Source organism: Balaenoptera physalus, assembly GCF_965194825.1.
Source record: "Balaenoptera physalus genome assembly, chromosome: 15".
Classification (NCBI taxonomy): domain Eukaryota; kingdom Metazoa; phylum Chordata; class Mammalia; order Artiodactyla; family Balaenopteridae; genus Balaenoptera; species Balaenoptera physalus.
The window spans coordinates 17471230-17494402 of record NC_138894.1 but is presented as its reverse complement, the minus strand read 5'-3'; the positions used below and the strand labels follow the sequence as shown (position 1 = coordinate 17494402).

The window sequence follows — 23173 nt, the reverse complement described above, 5'->3', positions numbered from 1 at the left end:
GGGAGGGAGATGCAGGAGGGAGGAGATATGGGAACGTGTGTATATGTGTAGCTGATTCACTTTGTTATAAAGCAGAAACTAACACACCATTGTGAAGCAATTATACTTCAATAAAGATGTTTAAAAAAAAAAAAAAGAAATGTTCATTCGCCTCCCTCTCCCACCATGGGTGGAATATAATACTTCTCCATTCCATTGATGGTGGGTTTGGCCTATGGGATGTTAACAGACAAGAGGTGACATGACATGCTTTTACACACACTTCAACACTTCTGCACTCTCTTATGCAACAGCCGTCTTGCTGTTTTCCCATCACCTTGAGAAGAACAAGCTCCAGCTAGATCCTGGGCCAGAGCATGAGACAGCTGTGGAGCAGACCTAGATCCAGTGAGCCTAGCTAGCTCAGCTAGCTCAACCCAGCAGCTCCTGCCTGCAGACGAGTGAGTGAGAATAAGTGACTACTGTTTTAAGCTACTGAGTTTTGTGACCGTTTGTTACACAGCATACTGTGGCAATAGTTGGCTGATACACTAATGAAGTGTGTGTGCCATTCTCATGGGGCTGCCATGTTAAGCTTCCACTTGATGCCTGCTCTTTACCTCATTTAAGTTTTATGCCAAAACTCTTTTACATATGAAGAGGTACAAGAAAAGACTTGCCCAAGGTCACATAAGGAGTTTGGTATATCAAATTCATAAGGCCAAATTTATTTCCTTCTGTTCCAAACGCACTGAGGGAATGTGAAAAAAAGCGGTTAAAATCAGGAAGGGATGGGACAGAACTTAGGATGTTTCCATCAAATGCCACTTCAAAAGTGCTTGGTAATACTCCTTGACATTTGGAAACTTCAGGACAAATAAAACAATGACCAGCTTCACCTCCTGGGTTGTTCATTTGTGGAACTAAAGATGTTGCACAGGATGAAGATACAACTCTTCTAAGAAAGATTTGGATAGTTGCAGTACACCACTCCCATAATGGGTTAAAAAGGGAAACAAGAACCTTTGTAGGGACATCTTCAAGGTTAACTCAAAGAGGAAAATGGAACCTGGGGACACAGCATCCCCAGGAGCCCTGTGAGAGAAAGAACACCGCAAGGCCCTGGGGCCTGCCTGCTCTCACCACCGCCTTTCAGACCATGCTTGCATCAAACATCTAAGGGAGCACCAGCCACGGGTCCGGCAGGAGCTGCCCAGCTCAGGGAAGGGAAACAACCGGCCCCCAACCTGAGCAAGGAGCAGTGGAAACCTATCTGCAACCCTCACCCCCACCCCGTCTTTTCATCTCTAGGACCCTTGGCTCGGATTCTTTTAGTGTGAGACCCCGCAGGGGTTCACCTCCCCGAGGAGAGGAAAAGGGGGTGGGGGGGTTTCCGGTGTGCTAAAGGCGAAAGACGTGGGGACTGCCCAGGGGTGGGGTGTCTCCTGCGAGCCGGGACTGCTGCAAAGCGCGCGAGCACGCCAGCACACCCATACTCACAACGACACGCTACACACCCACATCCACATCCAACCATACACCCCTCCCCCGCTGGCCCCCCACGCCCCTCCTGCGGGTGAGCAGCAGACTGCCGGAGACGGAAGTGCAGCACCCTAGAAAACTGAGGGCCTGGCGCCCACCCTGGCCGCGCCTGCACCCTCCACGCGGGGGACCCGGAGAGCTGTGGGCACTGGGCGCAGAGGCCCCGCGCGCGGGAAAAGCCGCGCCCAACCCGGCGGGCAGCCAGGCGGAGGGCACGGCGGGAAAGCTAGCCGCCCGCCCTGGCCCCGCCCCCACAGCCGCCGGTGCCGCCCCCGCTGCGGCGGGCGAGGGGCGGGGCGGGGCGCGGCATATATAAGGCGAGGGGCGGGCGCCGCTCTTTTGTCTCTTGCTGCAGCGACGCAAGTCAGAGCACCGGAACCGCGGGCTTGGAGCGGAACTTTTCGGTGAGCGGCGCGCTGGGGCGGAGGCCCCATCCGGGTGGGGTCGGAGCGGCCCTTCCCCGACGGGACGCCCGGACCGGCCGGCCACGCCCTGGGGCTGTGGAGGGGGTGCGGGAAGCGCCCAGATCCTCGGCCTCCGGGCTGCCGGGAACGCCCCGGCCGGAGTGCCACGTCGAGGGGCGGCGGCGGGGAGCGCGGAGGGGGCCGCTGGCCCCGGCTCCGGGCCAACCGCCTTGGCTTGCCCGCTAGGGTTGAAAATGGCAGACAAGCCGGACATGGGGGAAATCGCCAGCTTCGATAAGGCCAAGCTGAAGAAGACGGAGACGCAGGAGAAGAACACCCTGCCGACCAAAGAGAGTGAGTCCGCCCCCGCCTCCGGGTCCTCGAGCTCCCAGCCCAGCCCAGTCCCCACCCCGCCCTTCCCCTAAACCGAGCCCCGCACCCCATCCGGCGGATGCCTCCCGTCGGGCAGCCCCAGCCCCCCTTTCTGTTGCACAAGGCGCCTGTCCCCAACCCCAAGCCTCTTTCTTAATCCCCAGACCTCGTGGGTGCCTCGCCCAGCCCAGGTTTGTAAGCGCCTCGGTTGGCGGGTTGCAAGGGGTTCCCATCCCCCAGTGCCCGCTTCCTGCCCTCCACAGCCATTGAGCAGGAGAAGCAAGCGAAGTGAAATTTCCTGAGAACCCGGAGTATTCTCCACCCCCATCATCTTGGAGACCCTAGTCGTGATGTGGAGGAAGAGCCACCTGCAAGATGGACACGAGCGACAAGCTGCACTGTGAACCCGGGCACTCCGTGCCGATGCCACCGGCCTGTGGGTCTCTGAAGGGACCCTCCAATCGGACTGCCAAATTCTCCGGTTTGCCCTGGGATATTATAGAAAATTATTTGTATGATTAATGACAATAAAACACACCTCGTGGCATGGCTGGCGTGGTCTGAGTCTGTTAGTTGAGTATGCGTGGATAGTGCCACTGCAGCAGAGCTCCAGCCACCGGAGTCGGAGTTCCTGCCGCAGAGCGGGGGAGGGGGTCGCAGGATGGGCTGGCTTGCAGGGACCATCTCTTATTTTGAGTTTTCCTGCTTCTGTGTAAGATTTTACGGGTTATTAGCCGCCTACTCTTGCAATCCATGCAAAATTTAACCCCACTTTTCATTCCTGGAAGCTGTTTTGGAAAATGCTTTTTTAAAAGAGCAGAATTTGTTTTTTGTTTTTTTCAGAATTTGTTTTTGATAAGCTTTTACAGTCTCACCGTTTTCTCTGGCCTCCTCATAGTTCTGATTAACACCAGGAGAGAACAGTGATTTAAAGTCTGAGAAGAAAGGGGGAAATGACTGAATCTGGAATGTTGGAAATTGGGCGAGGTCACAAAGTCCCCGAGAGGCTTTCTCTTGGAGCTTGAAAAAGGAGGCATTGGAACAAAAACAAAGGCGGGATCCAAGGAAAGAAGACCATCAGAACTGGAGGAACCAACACCAGAACTAGAGAAGCTGTGGGGGACAGCCTAGCTTTTTGTCTTTTAACCCGGGCTCAGAACCTTCCACAAAAGCGTTAGCCATTAGAGGGAGTGCTGGGCTGAGCGGCCTCCGGTGCTGTGGTCAGCAGGAAGAGTGGGAATGTGGAGGGAGGGCTGGCGCCAGCAGGGGCAGCAGCAGAACCCTGCTGGGTCACACCCGCTGGACCCACAGGGAAGGGGCGGGCCCACCCAGAGGCCCTAGCGGAGGAGGAGGAGAACCTGGGGCTGCAGGGCATTCTAAAGCACAAGAAACAGGCTTGTGATTTCAGGGGTGGAGTTTCCTTTTAAGGAGGGAGGAGATGACACATCGTGTAGAGATTTGTCCCATATCTGCCTGACCGTCAGGGGCTGGACACTGGGTGAGGGCGGGTAATTTGAATGAGGTGTGATCCCGGTCCACGGGGCCTTAAAATCCACTGGGTGAGATCTCTGCCACAGCAGACCACAGTCAGGGACACCTGGGGCAAGGGAGTCACTGCCCATGTGACATGGAGTGGCTTGACAGTGAAACCTGTGCTGTGGAGGGTAAGTGGGCCTGCGCAGGAGAAATAAGGAAGGGACACATTAAGAGACCACCGGGGCAAGGGACACTAACCTTTACTGAGTGTCGGCTGTGGGCCAGGCACTGTGCTTGGAGCTTTAATTCTCAGAAACTCTATTAAGGCAGTATGATTATCATCCCATTTTAGAGACGGGGAAACTAGGGTTCAGAGAGACTAGGAATTTGCTGAAGACACACAGCCAGCGAGTAGTGGAGCCATAATCTGGGGCCAAGGGTGTGCTTTGGGGGCTCTTACAACCCCAATGTTCAGGACATCCACTGCGTCCAACGTTTCATAAGCACCCACTACTTGAAGCATATTTATAATTACCCCTGTTGGGGTCCATTGTTGGGAGGCTGAGGAAAAGGAAACAAATCACTACTACCTTCAAACAGTAACACAGTTGGTGGGGAGAGGGCTTTGGAGAAAAATAAAGCTGGGTAGGGGATCAGAGTGCGGGGGTGAGAGAGATTGGGAGCACCTCTCCGTTTTCCTTGGGATGGTCAAGGAGGGCCTCTCGGAGAAGGAGGTCTCGGAGCAAAGACCTAAGGGATGTGAGGAGGAGAAAAGTGGACACCTGGCACCCTCACCCAGGGGCCTCTGGGGAAGAACAGAAAGCTGGGCTGGAGTGAGCATGGCCTAGGGAGCTGAGATGTGAGAGGCCAGGAGATGGAGGAGGCAGATCTTTTTTTTTTTTTTTGGCTGTGTTGGGTCTTTGTTTCTGTGCGAGGGCTTCCTCTAGCTGTGGCAAGTGGGGGCCACTCTTCATTGCGATGCGCGGGCCTCTCACTATCGTGGCCTCCCCTGTTGCGGAGCACAGGCTCCAGACGCGCAGGCTCAGTACTTGCGGGCTCACGGGCCCAGTTGCTCCGCGGCATGTGGGATCTTCCCAGACCAGGGCTCGAACCCGTGTCCCCTGCATTGGCAGGCAGATTCTCAACCACTGCGCCACCAGGGAAGCCTCCCGAGGAGGCAGATCTTGACGTCCTTGGGCTGTTGCAAGGTTGGCTGCTGAGGGGTTCCCCTCCCCCACCCCAAGGTGCCCTGTAGGCACCCCTCTTGGGGATGAAGCATCCTGTCTTGGCACACCACACCCAAGGCCTCTTCTGGACCAACCTGCTCTTGAGGGCTCCATCTGCAAGGCAGATCCCAGGCACTCTTCCCCCAGATCCCACAGACTCCTCGTCCCCAGTGGGCTCACCCAGGAGAACAGCTCCACTGTCCCATTCCCAGGACCCTCTTACTCTCAGAAGATTCCCATGACTTTCTCACCTCCTCCCCAGGAAATCCTTTCTATTCTGAGGTGGTGGGGTGCCCATGAGAGCCTTGCTCTTCCTAAGAATTTAAGAAGACAAAAATCCAGGAGACTTAAGGGCACTTCTGTTTTTCCACTCTGAGACAGTGAGCTAACTGGGGCCTCGCCAAGGTGGGGAAAGGAGATGTGGATAGGCAAGCGGGCTGTGAGTTATCACTTCAGAAATCTTATCACACCACATTGGTTTACAAGGTAAGGCTGGCCTTCCTCAACCCATCCCAGCTCCTGAGCTGCTTCAAGGTGTGCACATCTACACATCTCTTGGTCTGAATGGTAGAACCCCCGGAAGACAGACCCAGAAGGCCAAGCACTGGCCAAGAAGGCCGCCTTCCTAGGCCCCACCTCTCTCCCCACGGTGGATTGCAGGGAATCCCATGGGCATCACAGTGGAGTCAGCACCAGAACCTGGAGCTGGAGTGTCAGAGAACATTGAAGCACCTCAGGCCCACCCTTGCCTTCCTTCCTCCCTCCCTTATCCCACCATTTCTATTCCTTGCCACCTGGGAATATTGACACCCTTGGGAGAATTATACTGAATTACCGGTTTCTGCCCTTTTCCTCCTATCTAAGCATTCAGGAACCAATTATTAGTCCAATCACAAAACGAGGCTTGCTCTGAAACTAAAATACAATTGTAACTTTTCTTTTTAAACCTGAATTTCTGGCTTCATTTTCTTATTTCATCCCTAAGACAAGCGTTAATAATTCGGCCTCCATGTTATGAATGGGGCTCAGGGCTTGGGACTTTCCACTGTCTTTGTTAGGGTGCACCAGGGGACTTAGGATGACAGAAGGTCCCCATACACACACCCCACCTCCTATTCAATAAGCATGTGCTGAGTGCCTGGTATGTACCCCAGGCTGCTCAAGGTGCTGGGAAAACAGATGGAGGCCGCCTCAGGGAGCACCTAGGCTAGATTAGAAGGAAGACCCAGCCTGTCTTCCCAACACTTCCCAATCCCCCAGATCGCTCTCCCACCCTCTTCTCTCATCCTCAGGCAAGCACTTCTTCTCAGGCAATATTAGGTGCCTTAAAATAATAGAGTCTCTCTAGATCCCTCACTCAGCATCCCCTAACGTTAGCATCTTACTTCATTATAGTCCAATTATCAGAATCAAGAAATTAACATTACAGTACTATTAATCCCACTCCTGGGCATGTACCCAGACAAAACTATAATTCGAAAAGATACACGCGCCCCTATGTTCATAGCAGCACTATTTACAATAGAGAAGACACGGAAATAACCTAAATGCCCATCGACAGATGAATGGATAAAGGCGTGGTACATATATACAATGGAATATTACTCAGCCATAAAAAAGAATGAAATAATGCCATTTGCAGCAACGTGGATGAACCTTGAGATTATCATACTAAGTGAAGTTAAGTCAGAAAGAGAAAGACAAATACCATATGATATCGCTTATATGTGGAATCTAATATATGACACAAATGAACATTCTATGAAACAAAAACACTCACAGACAGAGAACAGACTTGTGGTTGCCAAGTGGGAGGGAGCTGGGGGAGGGAAGGATTGGGAGTTTAGGATTAGCAGATACAAACTACTATATGTAGCATGGATGAACAACAAGTTCCTACCGTATAGCACAGAGAACTATATTCAGTATCCTGTGATAAAACATAATGGAGGGCTTCCCTGTTGGCGCAGTGGTTGAGAATCTGCCTGCCAATGCAGGGGACACGGGTTCGAGCCCTGGTCTGAGAAGATCCCACATGCCACGGAGCAACTAGGCCCATGAGCCACAATTACTGAGCCTGCACGTCTGGAGCCTGTGCTCCGCAACAAGAGAGGCCGCGATAGTGAGAGGCCCACGCACCACGATGAGGAGTGGCCTCCGCTTGCCGCAACTAGAGAAAGCCCTCGCACAGAAACGAAGACCCAACACAGCCATAAATAAATAAATAAATAAATAAATAAATAAATAAATAAATAAAAACGGTGTGCTCCTATTAAAAAAAAAACATAATGGAAAAGAATATGAAAAAGACATATAACTGAATCACTTTGCCGTACAGCAGAAACTAACACAACATTGTAAATCAACTATGCTTCCATAAATTTTTTTTAAATTATGCTACTATTAACTAAACCAAAGATCTTATTCAAATTTCACCAGTTTTTCCACTAACGTCCTTTTTCTGTGCCAAGATCCTATCCAGGACCCCACATAACATTCATTTATTTCTCTTTAGTCTCCTGCAATCTGTAATAGTTCCTCAGTCTCTCCTTGTTTTTTATGACCTTGACATTTATAAAGAGTATGGCCAAGTACCTGCTGAATATATCTCAATGCGGGTTTGTCTTATGTTTTCTCACGATTGGACTGATGTTCTAGATGTATTTTTTGGTAAGCTGCACCACGTTCTTTTTGGAGTGGAAAGAAAATATTAAGTGCCTTAGTTCCCATGCTTTTTGCCACCTTCTGTCATTTCCCTTGCATGGGAAAAACACTCCTGTGTTTCTCCTCTCTACTCTTCCTGCACTACTCAACAATACGTGCAGGAAAAACTCTTCTGTTTCTCCTTTACTCCAGCATTCTACTCACAGAATACTCTACGTCAGGTCACCAAATGGGTGGATTTTCCACACCAAGCAATTCTCAGATTCTCCAGACACCAGCTGGGTGTCCCACAATTCGATTCAGTTCTGACACCATCTACCTGGAGTTAGCAACAGAGCCCACAGGTTAAGGGCTCAGTACCACAAAACTGCCCCCTCCTCCCACTTCAGACACCAATTGCAAGTCCAGCTGGACAGTATGCATCTAATAGACTGAGGCTGAGCAGAGCCGCCCTATGACACAGTGACCCCAGGCCTACTGATACATTCCAGAGGGACGAGTGCATGTGTCCACCAAAGGACATGTCCAAGAATGTTCCATTCATATTGGTCAAAGAGCAAAAACAACCCAAATATCCATCAACAGAATGAATAGACAAATCTGTTGTATTCACACAGTTAATCACTGAGTTACTCAACAATGAAAAGGAACCAAGTGCTGATATCTAATATTGTATGATTAAATCTAAATGACATTCTAGAAAAGGCAAAAATAATTTTTGATGATGAAAGTCAACAAAACCTTCTGGGGTGATGGAAATGTTATATATCTTGATCAGAGTGGTAACTACGTGAGTGTGTAAAAAATTATCAAGATGAACACTTAAGATTAACACTCATATGCACTTCACTATATGTATGTTTTACCTCAATAAAAAGATTTTTTTAATCCTATGAAGAACTAAGGATTCCCAGCTTTTAAGACCACATACTACTAGCTCAGAGGGAAGATCAGAAGATTGTATAAACAGAGCCTGTAACTGGTTCCAAGGGGCAACAGGAAACCATGTTTCTCTGGCCCTTTCCTTCCTTCTTCCCTGCCTTTGAGTATTTCCCCCCATTTGAATGACCCTCCATCTCTTTTCTAATTGGTCAAATATTAGCCATCCTACAAGGCCTTACCAATCACCACCTTCTCCGATTAGCCCGCCTGATTTCCCAACCAATGCCATTCTCTCTGTCCTGTCAGCTCCTATCTGCCCCTCTCTACTGGTACTTGGACACGTCACCTCCTCAGTTAGACTGAATGGAGAAGGATTTGTATTCATTGATACTGGTGGCACCCACAGTAGCCAGTACGTAATAGACACTCAATAAATAATTATTGAATTGTCACTGAAATACCCCACTGGCCTCACCTTCTGCGTCTTGGCCACACTACAGCCAGGCTGCTATCAGGCCCCCTACTGTCTTACTGTGGGTTCTCTTGTGCATTGAAAGGGCCTAAGCATAATCGGCATGTGGGAGTGACCATGGTTCAGGGAAGCCAAATAGCTTCATTTCCCTTCCAGAACCAGAACAGGATGCAATCCTATGACAATGAAGGGAAGTACAGTGAATTCACAATTGAGACTATTGATGGAAAGCTATTTATTAATTACCCAGATGGCAACTGTGACTCTCAACCAGTTAAAAGAGTTTAGATATTGGGTTGCTGATTTCTGCGAAATACAGAGGCTGTGCTCTTGTTCAGTTTAATTCAGCAGGCATTTTTTGAGTGCTAGTGAATTCCTAACACTGTACTAGGGCTGTGGAAGCTGTAAAAGACCCGCGCCAACTAACTACACAAAAGGTGGAATGAAGTAAATGGTAAAGAGGGAGATAAGCAAAGCACCATGGGAAGGTATATGAAGGAATTGTTAACTCTGGCCAGGAGGTTGCTTCATGGGAAAGAAGCATTTGAATAAAGACCCAGGGGAGTGAGAATGGGAGCAGGGCTTTCTTAACAGAAGGAGGAGCAGTGCATTGTGATACCATAGCGTGTTCCGTGGAGGGAAAGGGCAATGGTTCAGTGAAAACGGAGGACACCTCAAAATTAGCCTAGAAAGGTAAGTTGAGCTCTTTATCCTATAGACAGTTGAGAGCCACTGCAGATTTGAGGTTGGGGCAAAGTGATCTGGAATGTATTTGATAGCATGAGAAGGACGTTGTGGCAGACACAGAGGGTTATCTACCCGACCACTATCACCATCACCACCACTTCTACCATCGCCACCATCACCACCACTACCACCACACACTTCTCATCCTTTCCTACCCTGCCTTCTTCATGGCCAAGGGAAGCCCAGTTGTATTTAGATATAAAGCAGTTGATGAACTTCAAGGGGCACAGCCCCGGGAGCGATGCTTGATTATGTAAACCTAAGGCACCCAGGGGTTCAGCAGTATAGAAATTTGTGAGGTTGTTTTGTTTCAGTTTGATTGTCATAAAAATTGAGGGACACTGTTGACAGTTCATGAACAAGGATCAGGAATGTCTGACATCCTGCAATGCACAGGGCAATTCCATATATCCAAGATTTGTCCCGTGCCCTGCATGACTTTTTAAAAGACTCTTTATTGTGGTATAATTAAGTATAGAAAAATGCACAGATCATAAGTATACAGCTCGATGAATCTTCACAAACTGAACACAGCCTAGTGTCTCCTTCCAACCATACACCTATTCTAACTGCTAACAGCATGTACACAGTATGCCCATTTTTGAACTTTATATAAATGGACCCATGACTTGTGAATAAACCACTAGACATTCATGTAGATGAAATATCTCTTTATAATCATGTGGCTCCAGCAACAACCAATTTTTCACAATTTTATTCTACATTGCATTTTCCGGGAATGCAACTCCCATGTAAATGTAAATTGAAGGATGCCTTTTTTTTTTTTTTTTTGGCCAGCCGTGAGGCTTGTGGGATCTTAGTTCCCCGAACACGGATTGAACCCAGGCCCTCGTCAGTGAAAGCACAGAGTCTTAACCACTGGACCGCCAGGGAATTCCCCCAGGGATGCCTTTTTTTCAAACTCAGAGCTTTACAAAGAGTTGATTGCCATTGCAGAAAATCATGGCATGGAGAGCAGTATCTCTTTTAGGTTTTGAACTGTTGTTACAACACAATTGTATCAGTGTTCGTCTGAAGCTGTGGACTGCTTCTTTCTGTGCAGAATATTGTTGTGCCATATTATATTAGTCAGCTTTTGATAGGTTATGAGGCAGTAACAAACAACTCCAAAAATCCTAATGGCTTACAACAACAAAAATGTATTTTTTGTTGTTGTTGTTCATATATACATCAGTTGAAGCTGTGCTCCTGTTCCACATGTCTTTTTCATTTTGAGAGCCAGGATAAAGGGGCAGCCCTATCTGAGACATACTGCTGTCACAGCAGAGGAAAAAGGTATGGCAGAACCACGCAATGGCTTTTCAAGCTCTTCTCATACGTGACACTTCCATTCACATTACACTGACCAAAGCAAATCATAAAGCAAGCCTGACATCAATTGGGTGAGGCGGTGCAAGTCCCATGCCCTCAGGCTGGGATATCTAATTCTGGTATAGGGAAGGCAGGAAATAATTTGGAGTCATAATATAATTTACCATATATATTGAAATGCATATGCATATAATTTTTGAAAATTATCTTCCTTTATTTCACCTTTATATTACAATGAGAGCTTGTATTGATTTGTTTTTCAAGTACATGTGTGGATAGATTATATTGTCTTTGATTTTCATTTCAGGAAAGAGGAGTGCTATAAAATATTTACACAAAAGGAGATGTTGGTTCTAAGAGGTTGAGAACCAGCAGTCTGAACCAATCATGGTAATTCCGTTACACTGCAGTGACTGACTGAAGAATAGGCATGGGTTGCAATCCTGGCCAAGGAGACCCAAGAGGAAGCCTGCAGGGAGACTTCAGGGAAGATGGTATTTGTACTTTGAGGACATAAGGAAAAGTTGCATGTGTCACTGTGTGAGGACGTGAACCTCGAACCACAACTGCCATCTCGAAGCCACGAATGGCCATGCCCAGATGCTGAGAGTGGAAAAATGAAAAGAATCTGGGTACTTGAGGAGTTCTTGAGCTGCTGAGCTTTCCTGAAAATGCCTCATCTTTGAACTTTCTGTTATATGAAATAATACATTTTTCTTACATCTAAGAAATCTATAATTGGGTTTTCTGTTCCTGGTAGTCAGAAGTATTCTGCAATGATCACCTGGATGGGAAGACTGTGTGAGTAGAGATGTTGGTTTGTAGGATCCTGTTATAGTGCAGGCAAGAGGTAATGAGGACTTGAATGAGGGAAAGACATGCACGTAGTGGTGTGCGGGTATGTGTTTCACAACCAGCTCTCAGTTCGGGGTGGAGGTGGAAAGGAGCTGAATTTGTAGCATCTGCCAATGTCTATGGTGTAAGTATTGCCAATTTCAAGCTGCCAACAGTTTAACCACCAACTTCCCTGCTTTCTGAAAATTTAACAAATCGATCTTTGCAAGCTAACGCCAATTGGCTTCAGCATACCACTGGCTGGGGGGAGTAGGAAATCAGGACAGATACAGAAGATTTTGCAGAGGGAGAATTAGTAAGACTTCAGATTGTGTGGGCAATTATAGAAGTTGTAATCTGACAAACAGGAAAACAGAAACAAACCTTTGCTTGTCCATGTGACTTCATTTCTATGCTTCAAGAGTGGAAGATCAGAGCATCCAATAAGCAGGGCATTTCCCAGAAAGTACATTGGGAGACACAGTATCACTTTGGAGAGCAATTTTACAGTCCCCAAATAAGTATCATAAATTAATTTTATGGCAAACACATTGTACAGAGATACAATAAAACGAGACCATGATAAAGTGGGTGTGTCTGGCACTGAGCCCTGGGAAGGGCAGGGTGAACTTGTAGGACCTCACAGCGTCCTAGAACCTGCATCAGGCAAAACATCAGTGGGAGTCTGCGTGGAAGCACCTGGTAGGAGGAAAGCAGGCCAGGTTGGCCAGAATCAGCAAGCTATTAGGGCCAGCCGAAGTGGAGATGCTATAGTTCATTAATCGATCGATCCATTGTTTTCTCCATTTATTCACCACAATTTATTTAGTACCTGTTAAGTACTGGGTCCTAGGCTACGTATGCTCAGGATAAACAAAACGGATTTCCTGGACCTCATTCTCTTACAGGTAAGATAAACAGGTAACCTAGATTACTGACAAAATACGGGAATTCTGTATTCTGATTTAAAACTAAAAGGGCACTAGTCTTATTTTTTTACCTCCCCAGTGAAATTTAGAAGACTGAACCCTTAACACTGGGAGACGACCCTGTTGGCTCAGCCCTGGCATTTTTCAGCATTTATTCTGAATTTCTGTAGCATTCATTTCTATCTCTGTATTGTTAAATTGATGTGTTTCATGGAAATCAACAAGATCAGAAGGACTTTGTTATTGGTAAGAAGATAAAAACCACTGGCCCCGTGAATGCTATTTAAGATTATCAAGGGGCTTCCCTGGTGGCGCAGTGGTTAAGAATCCACCTGCCAATGCAGGGGACACGGGTTCGAGCCCTGATCGGGAAGATCCCACATGCCACGGAGAAACTAAGCCCTTGCGCCACAACTACCGAGCCTGTGCTCTAGAGCCTGCGAGCCACAACTACTGAAGCCCGTGCACCACAACTACTGAAGCCCGCGCTCCTAGAGCCCGTGCTCTGCAACAAGAGAAACCACCGCAGTGAGAAGCCCGCGCACCACAACGAAGAGTAGCCCCCGCTCACCGCAACTAGAGAAAGCCCGTGCGCAGCAACGAGGACCCAACGCAGCCAAAAATTAATTAATTAATTTTAAAAAGAATCGAGCACCCAAACCACAGCTGAGAATATTTTCTACATTATGGAGGAATCCTGTTCTTTAGGAAACAGAAAAATTCTCACTTTTGTATCAGTGCAGCCCCAAGACCTTCATCTGAGGCATCCGTGACTAAAAAGAACCGATTCTTTGAGTTACTTTTTTGTCCAAGTGTTATCTCCTGCCAAGCTGTCCCTTACTTTGTTTCCTGCTACTCAGATGCCAGGTTATTTGATATGGCTTGTTCTTAGAAAAAAACTCAGTGGAGTGCATGATCTTATCCTGAGGATTCTTTGGTTTTTTATTTTTAAAAATCCCATCCAACCTGGCTTAAGCAAAAAGGGTTTATTTACTCATGTCAATGAGAAATCCAGGGAGTAGGTTCTGCTTCAGGTGTGCTAATGTGAAGATAGCCAAATGATGTCACAGGGACCTGGTTTCTCTCTCTCCATCTCTCACCTCAAACTTTTTCTTTTCAGGCTGACCCTCCCACTCATGGTGACAATACAGCTGCTAGAGCCCAGAGACTGCATTCTTCCCAGGGGTAAGAACAGCAGAGAAGAGAGAACTTCTCTTCAACCAGTTCAAACATAAACCCTGGACCTAACTTTCAACGGCCTGAATTAGGTCAAGTGTCCATCCCTGACATAATCACACTGGCCGAGATAAGGGAAGACAGAGCTTAGTTTAAAACTAGGTCCCATAATGACCTATATGGGAAAAGAATCTAAAAGAGAGTTGATATATGTATATGTATAACTGAGTCACTTTGCTGTATAGCAGAAACTAACACAACATTGTAAATCAACTATACTCCAATAAAAATTAATTTAAAAAAAATAAAATAAGGGGACTTCCATGGTGGTCCAGTGGTTAAGACTCTGTGCTTCCAATGCAGGGGGCTCCGGTTCGATCCCTGGTCAGGGAACTAAGATCCAATTTAAATAAAATAAAATAAAATAATTAAATAAGATAAGATAAAAAACTAGGTCCCATGCTATCCCTGGAGTTAGGGGATGGGTCAGCTTCACCAGAATCACAGGGACATCACATGCAGAAGGAGTACATGTGTGAATGAAAATCAAGGACCAGGGACTTCCCTGGCGGTCCAGTGGTTAAGACTTCACCTTCCAATGCAGGGGGTGTGGGTTCGATCCCTGGTTGGGGAGCTAAGATCCCACATGCCTCGCGGCCAAAAAACCAAAACATAAAACAGGAGCAATATTGTAACAAATTCAGTAAAGACTTTAAAGAAAAATAGAAAAAGAAAATCAGGGACTATTATTAAGAACAGGGTAAATGGATATTAAGCACCCAAACCCCTCCATATCCACCACAGTCATGTGCTAAACTAGAGTCTAAAGGTCCCATTTTAACCTCTTAACCCCTGGGGACTGCAGGGGCTGCTGTGAGTCTTATCCTGGGGGTAGGCAGATGTGAACTGGTGGAGAAAACCTAACTTCTCTGTTATCACAGCCCTATTCCCAATGTCCCTGCCAAAAACCAAGGCTGGGGCAAAGGTCCTGAGATTAAAGACATACACACACACACACACACACACACATCACCTGTGTACATACATACATATATGTATACATGTATAGATGTGTGCATGTGTGTGCGCATATATAAAGAGATTTTTAAGGAACTGGATCACAGGATTATGGGGGCTAGTGAACGCAAACTCCATACAGCAGGTCAGCAGTCTGGAAACTTGAGCAGTTCTTCCATGCTACAATCTTAAGGCAGAATTTCTTCTTCTCCAGGAAACCTCAATTCTTGCTCTTCAAGCCTTCAACTGATTGAAAAAGGCCCACCCTTATTATGGCAGGTAATCTCCTTTACTTCCAGTTAACTGATTGTAAATGTTAATCACATCTACAAAATACCTCCACAGCAACATCTAGACTGTGTTTGACCAAATAACTGGGCATCACAGTCTAGTCAAGTGGACACAAGAAATTAACCATCATCACAGTGACTGAGGCTGATTGTCCACTTCATCCTCACAAGCACCCGGATTCCAGCAGCCATTGTCTCCTTGGATCTGGGCACCGGACCATGCCATGCCAAGCTTGGCCGGCAGCAAGGAACGCCCAGTGCAGAAGTCTGGCTCCCACTCCCACCCTGGGCCAGGAAATGAACTATATGCTGGATGATGGAGCAGAAAGCTGGGAGAAGCCTCAGTTCTGAGCCTGGGACCGCCATGCCACTATGCCAGACTTGGGTTGCCTACTTCCAGACTTCTTTTGAGGGAGAGGAAAAAGCTTCTATGATGTTTAAGTCATTGGGTTTGGGGGGCTTCTCTGTTATACGCAGCTGTTACGTGAGCCCAATTCTATGTAATACAAAAACCAAAGAAAATCAAACTCACTTAAGAAAAGATGATAAACAAAGGACTAAACAAGGAAGCATTTTTTTTAATAAAGCATAATTCAAGATGACGGAAATAAGACTACAGAGATTTTTTTTTTACCATAAATATAAATTAGTTTTAAAAATCCTTCTAAAAGACTCTCAGACTGGGTCAAAACCATTTCAATCATATTTTTTCAGGGAAGGTACATCAGCAACAATTTTCAGAAAGGTTAGGGTGTTAATAACAAACAAAGTAAAATTCAAGCCAGAAAACAGTAAACAATTAAAGTGTTGTTTAATATTGCCACTATCTTAAAAACATTCACAAACTTTTATGCACTGAATAACATACACGCACACACACACACATGCACACACACACAGGCGCACACACACACAGGCACACACATGCCCATTGTTACCACTTAGAAGGGTGCCAGGCCCAGATGGTTTCACAGATGATTTCTTTCAAAGCTGCAAGAAAGCAGTAACTTCAGTACCTCAAAATTTGTTTCAGTAGCTAGAAAAAGACATATGCTACCAAAACATTTTGCACAGCCAAACTGATCCTGAAAACAAAATCTACTATGAATATTGTTGCAAAACTAAATAAAATACTAGCAAAATTAATCAGGAAATAAATTAAAATAATACTACAACAATGCTGCTAATTAAAGCTTACTACAAGAATGCAAGGATATTTCAATATCAGGAAATCTATTGTCATAATTCAGCACATTCATTGGGAAAAGGAAAATACATATATATGTTTATCTTGATATGAACCCCAAAGTTTGCTGTTTTGTTTTTTTTTATTTCAACAGCTATATCTGATTTTTTAAAGTTCTTGGTAAACTAATCATAGATGAGTTCTTTCTTAACAGGACTAAAAATATCTGGTTCATACTAATTAGCCAACATTATATAATGGTGAAACATTAGAGTAATTTCCTTTAAAATCAGGAAGGATATCAGGTTGTGAATTAGCCCCACTGTGTTTTAACATCGTTCTGGAAGTCTTAACTATCTCCATAAGAAATAAGAGGCATTATTATGGAAAGGAAAAGAGGAAAATATCATTATTACAAATAATTATCCAAATTAAAATTCAGGAAATAAATGTTAGAATTATTCAGAGAGTTTGGTTAGATTATTTAAATCACAAAATAACCATAAATCAACTGCAGCAATAATCAGTTAGAATATATAAAGAAAAAATGCCATCCATAAAGTTAAAAAAAAAACCTAGCATATTATATTTTCAATACACTCTGGCAGACTGTATTTTTTAAATTCTCAGCAACAGTAAATCCCATCCCACATGCTCTTCCTCAGTGTGTCCTGGCCACTCCCCTATAAGAGACAGAGTGGAGGTCCCTGGTCCTTGAATCCAGGCTGGCCTTGTGACTTGCTTGGAACCAAGAGAATTCAGCTGACTTCTGAGGCTAGGCCAGAAAACGTCAGGCCTGGTTCCCCCTGGATGCCTGCCCCCATCTATATGCCAGGTAAGAAGTCCTATGCTCTGAGGCCACCAGGTTGCAGGGGCCACTCTTAGCACTCCAGCCCACAGGCTCCCACAGTCCCAGTTGAGCCCAGCCTTCCAGCGTCCCCATCAAGGGGCCAGATGTGTGATGACTCCACCTTGGAACTTCTAGACTACCCCATTTGCTAGCTGAGTACCATGAAGTGACCTCAACTGATGCCACAGGAGCAGAATTGCCCAGTTGAACCTGCTCAGACTCCTGACCCACAGAATGTAAAATGGTGCAGCCACCGTGGTAAACAGTTTGGGGATTTCTCCAAAAGTTAAACATAGAACTATCATAAGACCCGGCAATTCCACTTCTAGGTACTTATCCAAAAGAACTGAAAGCAGAACTTGAACAGATGTTTGCACACTCAAGATCATAGCAGCGTTATTCACAATAGCCAAAAGGTGGAAACAACACTAGGGCTGTTCATCAACAGATGAACGCTAGGATCCATCAACAGATGAACGGATAAATAAAATACGGTATATATGAATAGTGGAATATTATTCAGCCATAAAAAGGAATGAAATTTTGATACATGTTTCAACATGGATGGACCTTGAAAACATTATGCTTAGTGAAAAAAACCAGACACAGAAGGACAAGTACTGTATGATTCCACTTATATGAGGAACCTAGAATAGGCAAATTCATAGAAACAGAAAGTAGAATAGAAGTTACCAGGGGCTGGGGGAAGGGAGGAGTGGGGAGTTATTGTTGATGGGTACAGAGTTTTTGTTGGAGATGATGAAAACATTTTAGGTATAGATAGTGGTGATGGTTACAAGATACTTTGAACGTATTTAATGCCACTCAATTGTACACTTTAAAATGGTTAAAATAGGAAATTCTATGTTGGGTATACTTTATCACAATAAAAAAAAAAAATTTCCCTGATCCACAGAATACATGAGATACAGCAAAATAGTTGTTTTAAGCCACTAAATTTGGAGTCATTTGTTAAGCGGAAGCAAACCAGAACACAACACGTTTAGGAATAAATTTAGCAAAAGATGTACAGAACACTACCAAAAGTCTACTGGTGGAAACTGAGCAAGATTTGCATAAGATGGGAGATAAATTAGTCAGAGTTCTCTAGTCAGGGTTTCTAGAGAAACAGAAGGTCCTGCCACTTCCTCCCTAGTCTCTTCCTTTGGGGTCACTCCACATCATCCATCTCTCCCTCACTGGTCTTTAGAACCACCCTGCCGACACCACCCCACCCCTGGCCATTCCCTCCTGGGGCGGCCTAAAGTATGTTAAATCCAACAGAGTTTGCTTCCCACCAGCACTGCTCACCAACGTACCTGTCACCCAGGACGTGATTTGTACCAAGAGACGTTTGCCCCACTATAATCTTTATCAAACTCGTAAATAAAATAAACACTTATAATAATACCCTCATGTAAATGTAATAAAGACATCTCTAGACAATGTTGCTCTTTTTATTAAGCTGCAAAAGGGTGTCCTTACAGAGCAAGTCTGTAGGTACCTCCCTCATTCCCACGCCACAGATCACCCTCTTCCAAACACATTGCTGCCTAGCCCCTTCTTTTCAGAAATTCTAGAGGCCTTACAAACTACTGACACAAGGCAGATGAATGGCCCTTTAGCCAAGGCTGTGCCATCGCTTCTGCCCAGCTTACCTGGAGGTACCGGCTGTTGGAGGCCCTCACGTGGCTGTGTCCCCCTCTTCTGCCCACAGGCTCAGGGTGCTGAGGGGGTCTTTCCAGAACCTCTCGGTCACACTCGGGGTGGGGCGGGGGGCGCAGGGCCTGTCTGCCTGGCCCACCCAGATGCCAGGCTTAGTCCTCGGCCTCCTCAAGCCTGGATGCCACGGGCGGATTCAGGGCAGGCCTAGGCAAGTGGGATGCGCAGGGCTGTTATTTTCAACTCAAGCGTCATGAGAGAGTCTGATGACTTGGGCAGCAATTTCTTGAGTCAACACCGTCCATCATGTGGGAAGGAATTGAGCCTGAGGGTGTTCAGAACCAGCCATGGGGCAGGATGGAGTGGAATGCACCCCCAAGGCCGGCCTCTACTGGGCTCAGGGGTCCGTGGCCACGTAGAGCAAAAAGCGGCTTGAGATCCAAAAGCGCCAAACAAACGCGTGCGTAAACCTGCACCCTCCCCCCAACCCCACCCCACCCCACCCCATCCCACCCCACCCCTGACCCCAGGTCCTCGTCCGCAGGTGAGCGCGGAGCCCCCGCGGGGTGGACGAGCGCCATCTGGCGGCCCGCCGTGGAGGCTTCCACAGAGAGAGTGACCCCAGTCACTTACGTCACACTGAGTACCTGCTCTGTGCCCTGCAGCGGCGTTGCACAACTCATGGGATACCCGGGGGCGCCATTCTCACAGAATCCAAAGTAAAGTTGCACCTTGGAATGAAGCGAAGCTGCGGTCCTGTCTCAGCCTGTGAGGGACCTACAAGCCAGTGGAGGAGAGAGCACGCTTGAGCTGGACCGCGAATGAGGTGAGGAAAGGGAGAAAGGGCCATCTGGACAAAGGGCGTGGGACCAGCGCAAAGGCTGTGAAGGGGCTCGGCATGCTGGGTCTGGCTAGAGCCTAAGTGCGTGGAATTGGGATGGAAAAAGAGGGGGGGAATAGCTGTGAAGTTTCCCCAGGGCCATTCTGGGGAGTTAAGGCTTTATCCTGGGCCACACATTTTATTTTATCTATTTTTTTTAATAAATGTATTTATTTAATTTATTTATTTTTGGCTGCGTTGGGTCTTCGTTGCTGCGCACGGGCTTCCTCTAGCTGCGGCGAGCGGGGGCTACTCTTTGTTGCGGTGCACGGGCTTCTCATTGTCGTGGCTTCTCTTGTTGCAGAGCATGGGCTCTAGGCACGCGGGCTTCAGTAGTTGTGGCAAGCGGACTCAGTAGTTGTGGCTCACGGGCTCTAGAGCGCAGGCTCAGTAGTTGTGGCGCATGGACTTAGTTGCTCCACAGCGTGTGGGATCTTCCCGGACCAGGGCCCGAACCCGTGTCTCCTGCATTGGCAGGCGGATTCTCAACCACTGCGCCACCAGGAAAGCCCATCCCCCACACATTTTAAATGTAAGAAGCTTGCAGATATGCATTGCTAGGCCAGCACAGTGTTTTAAGAAATTTTGAGTTGGCATGGCTTCAAGAGGAGCTCGTGCTCTCACCAGACCCCACCAAACCCTGTAGTCTGCAATCATGCCCAGCCTCACCCCTATGCATCATTTCCCCAGCCCTGAAGCACATGAGTTTATGACCCTGCACGGTCATGGGGTGTTGGCTCTGGACAGCACACCTAGGAACTGGCAGAGGAGAGAGGGGGTGCCATCAGACTCCATTCCCTCTCACTGGATGATTGGGGGTGAAGCGCCCCCCCCCAATCATTATCACTATATGAGGTGCCCAGGCTTCCAAGGAAAGGCTGTGCCCTGGTCCCTACCAGGCCCTGGACACAGAGTACTTACTTCAGGGTCAGCTTTCCTGTCCTTGCTTAGATCAACACTGTCTGGGCTGCCCCTATTTCAAGGATTGCCCCTTCCTCCCTGGCCCAGGACTCCCCATTCTCTGTGACTCTGTCCTCTCTCAGGGAAGCACTGGATGTGTTAGAGGGAGAGCAGACTTCTCTCATGCAGGGTTGGAGGGACACGAAGGAACTCAAACCACCAGCCTGCAGGCAGCCACAAGCAGGTTCCAGGTACGCCAGGGCACAGGTGGTGGCTACTGAGCCAAAGACCTTAGAAGGGAGAACGAGCGCCATCTTGTGGCCGTTTCTGGAGTGGCAGCAGAGAACTGGGACACGTTTCTATATTTTGTTCCAACTCTGTTCCAGGTCTCGAGCAAAGCAGAAAGAATACAGAGAGTAGTGTAGTATCTAAAGCCCACAGCAGACCAGAAACAACAAATGTAAAACATTCCCTCTTCTCTGACCACAGCTGACCTCCTCCATGTTCCCCAAACAGTTCACACTGGGAGGGTTGAGGATGGAGGATCCTTTATGAGTTTATGACCTCAGAAAGCTTCCTCCTGCTTTGATCCAACTTCGGAGTTAAGTTTGGGCTCTCAGGAGGTCCCCTATTTTCTTGGGGGCTTCCCTACAGATCCCTGCACTCTACCAACTCTTGTTCAGCACTCTATAGCTTGTTTACCTTTAAGCTTGAGAAGCATTTAGGAGAAGTAAAAGGAGATGCAACTTTCCTAGAGGAGGCCTTCAGAGGACCCTTAAAAGAGGGTGTTAGTGCGGCCACCAGGGCCTCAGCCGGGTCTCCTGTGGGTTTTTTCCTCCTTTCCAAAGCTGCTTTTCCACCCATACTCACACACTTGTGTTGGGCACCTCTCAACACAAGCCTGATATGAGTGGGTAGAGTCCCAAACCAGACACATGGGTCCTTATTATCACCTTTACTGCTGACCACCACTAGCAGACAGACAGGAGAGCAGGTCTGAAGGCATTTTGAAGAAAGCAGGTCTGGGACCAATGACCCCTCCCCAAACTGTTTGTAAGAGGAGAAGATGCCCCAGAGCTTAGATATTTTCTTAATTAAGGATTATAAATTTGCATGGAATATTTCTGTTTGATGATCATTGCAATTCTCTCCCTGGCCAATGTTTTTTCTTCTTCTCCTTCTTCTTTTATTTTGTTGCACTGTTAATATTTTTAAGGTCACCTTAAATCTATTCTGGCATAAGGGAGGTGGTATACATATATGGGTATGTGTACTCAGAGGCTGGCAAATAAGAGGTCTTTTGAATTCATGAGTGAGTGATTCTTGAGGGAATGAAATACCCAGGTTGGAACAGGAGGGGGCGTAGGTGAGTACGAGAGTTGTGTTCAGGTCACAGAAGGGGACACACAGAAGCAGGATACAGTCAGAAAATGAAGCAGGTGTTGGTGTCCAAAGGCTGCTTCAGCCAGCAGCTAATGGCAAAATGGACAAGCATCACTAACGCACCAGTGGAAGCAGGGAACTGAGTCAGTCAAGATACAGATTTCGGGACTTCCCTGGTGACGCAGTGGTTAAGAGTGCACCTGCCAATGCAGGGGACGCGGGTTCGAGCCCTGGCCCGGGAGGATCCCACATGCCGCGGGGCAACTAAGCCCGTGCGCCACAACTACTGAGCCTGCGCTCTAGAGCCCGTGAGCCACAACTACTGAGCCCACGTGCCACAACTACTGAAGCCTGCGCGCCTAGAGCCCGTGCTCCGCAACAAGAGAAGCCATGACAATGAGAAGCCCGCGCACCGCAACGAAGAGTAGCCCCCGCTCACTGCAACTAGAGAAAGCCTGCGCGCAGCAACGAAGACCCAACACAGCCAAAAATAAATCAATTAATTAAATTAAAAAAAAAAAAGAATACAGATTTCCCCCCACCCCAACTTTAAGGTGGCACAAATGCTATAAAAAAGAATAAAAACATGCTAGACGGGTCCAAAGTCCAAGGGCAAGCAAATCTTCAACTCACATATTTTTTATAAACCCCTAAATTCACAAGCAATTGCCAGGTATAATAATAGTGCTTTCTGAGTAAACATTTTCAGAAATATTTTTCTGTATAGAAAAAATTTCCTTAATTAAATTAATTTTTTAAAGAAAATGCTTCAGCCATCAAATTTGTCAGCAAAATGAAACAAGAAAACTACATACTAAAATGCCAAAGTTACATGAGCAAAACCAACCAACAACAAGCCAAAAAAACTGATTTTTTTTTTTTAGGGCTGCATTCTGATGTATGTAGGGATGGACTGATGTCCGGGATTTGCTTTAAACTTCTTCAATAGAGACTAAAAGAAGAAAAATGA

The 23173-nt window shown here is 46.9% G+C and overlaps 1 protein-coding gene across 3 annotated transcripts; it reads left to right on the top strand.

Annotated features, from left to right (window-relative positions):
- Positions 1-1768: 1768 nt before the first annotated feature.
- TMSB10 (thymosin beta 10) lies at positions 1769-2844 on the top strand. 3 transcript variants are annotated; one of them, XM_082425938.1, is made up of 3 exons: positions 1769-1925; positions 2172-2279; positions 2521-2844. In XM_082425938.1, exons 2-3 carry the CDS (start codon positions 2180-2182, stop codon positions 2565-2567), a joined length of 147 nt encoding a protein of 48 aa, XP_082282064.1. In that variant the 5' UTR covers positions 1769-1925; positions 2172-2179; the 3' UTR covers positions 2568-2844. The 3 variants fall into 3 exon arrangements, with proteins under 3 accessions (XP_082282064.1, XP_082282065.1, XP_082282066.1); XM_082425939.1 differs by having other exon boundaries at positions 2462-2844; XM_082425940.1 differs by having other exon boundaries at positions 1770-1925; positions 2561-2844.
- Positions 2845-23173: the final 20329 nt, after the last annotated feature.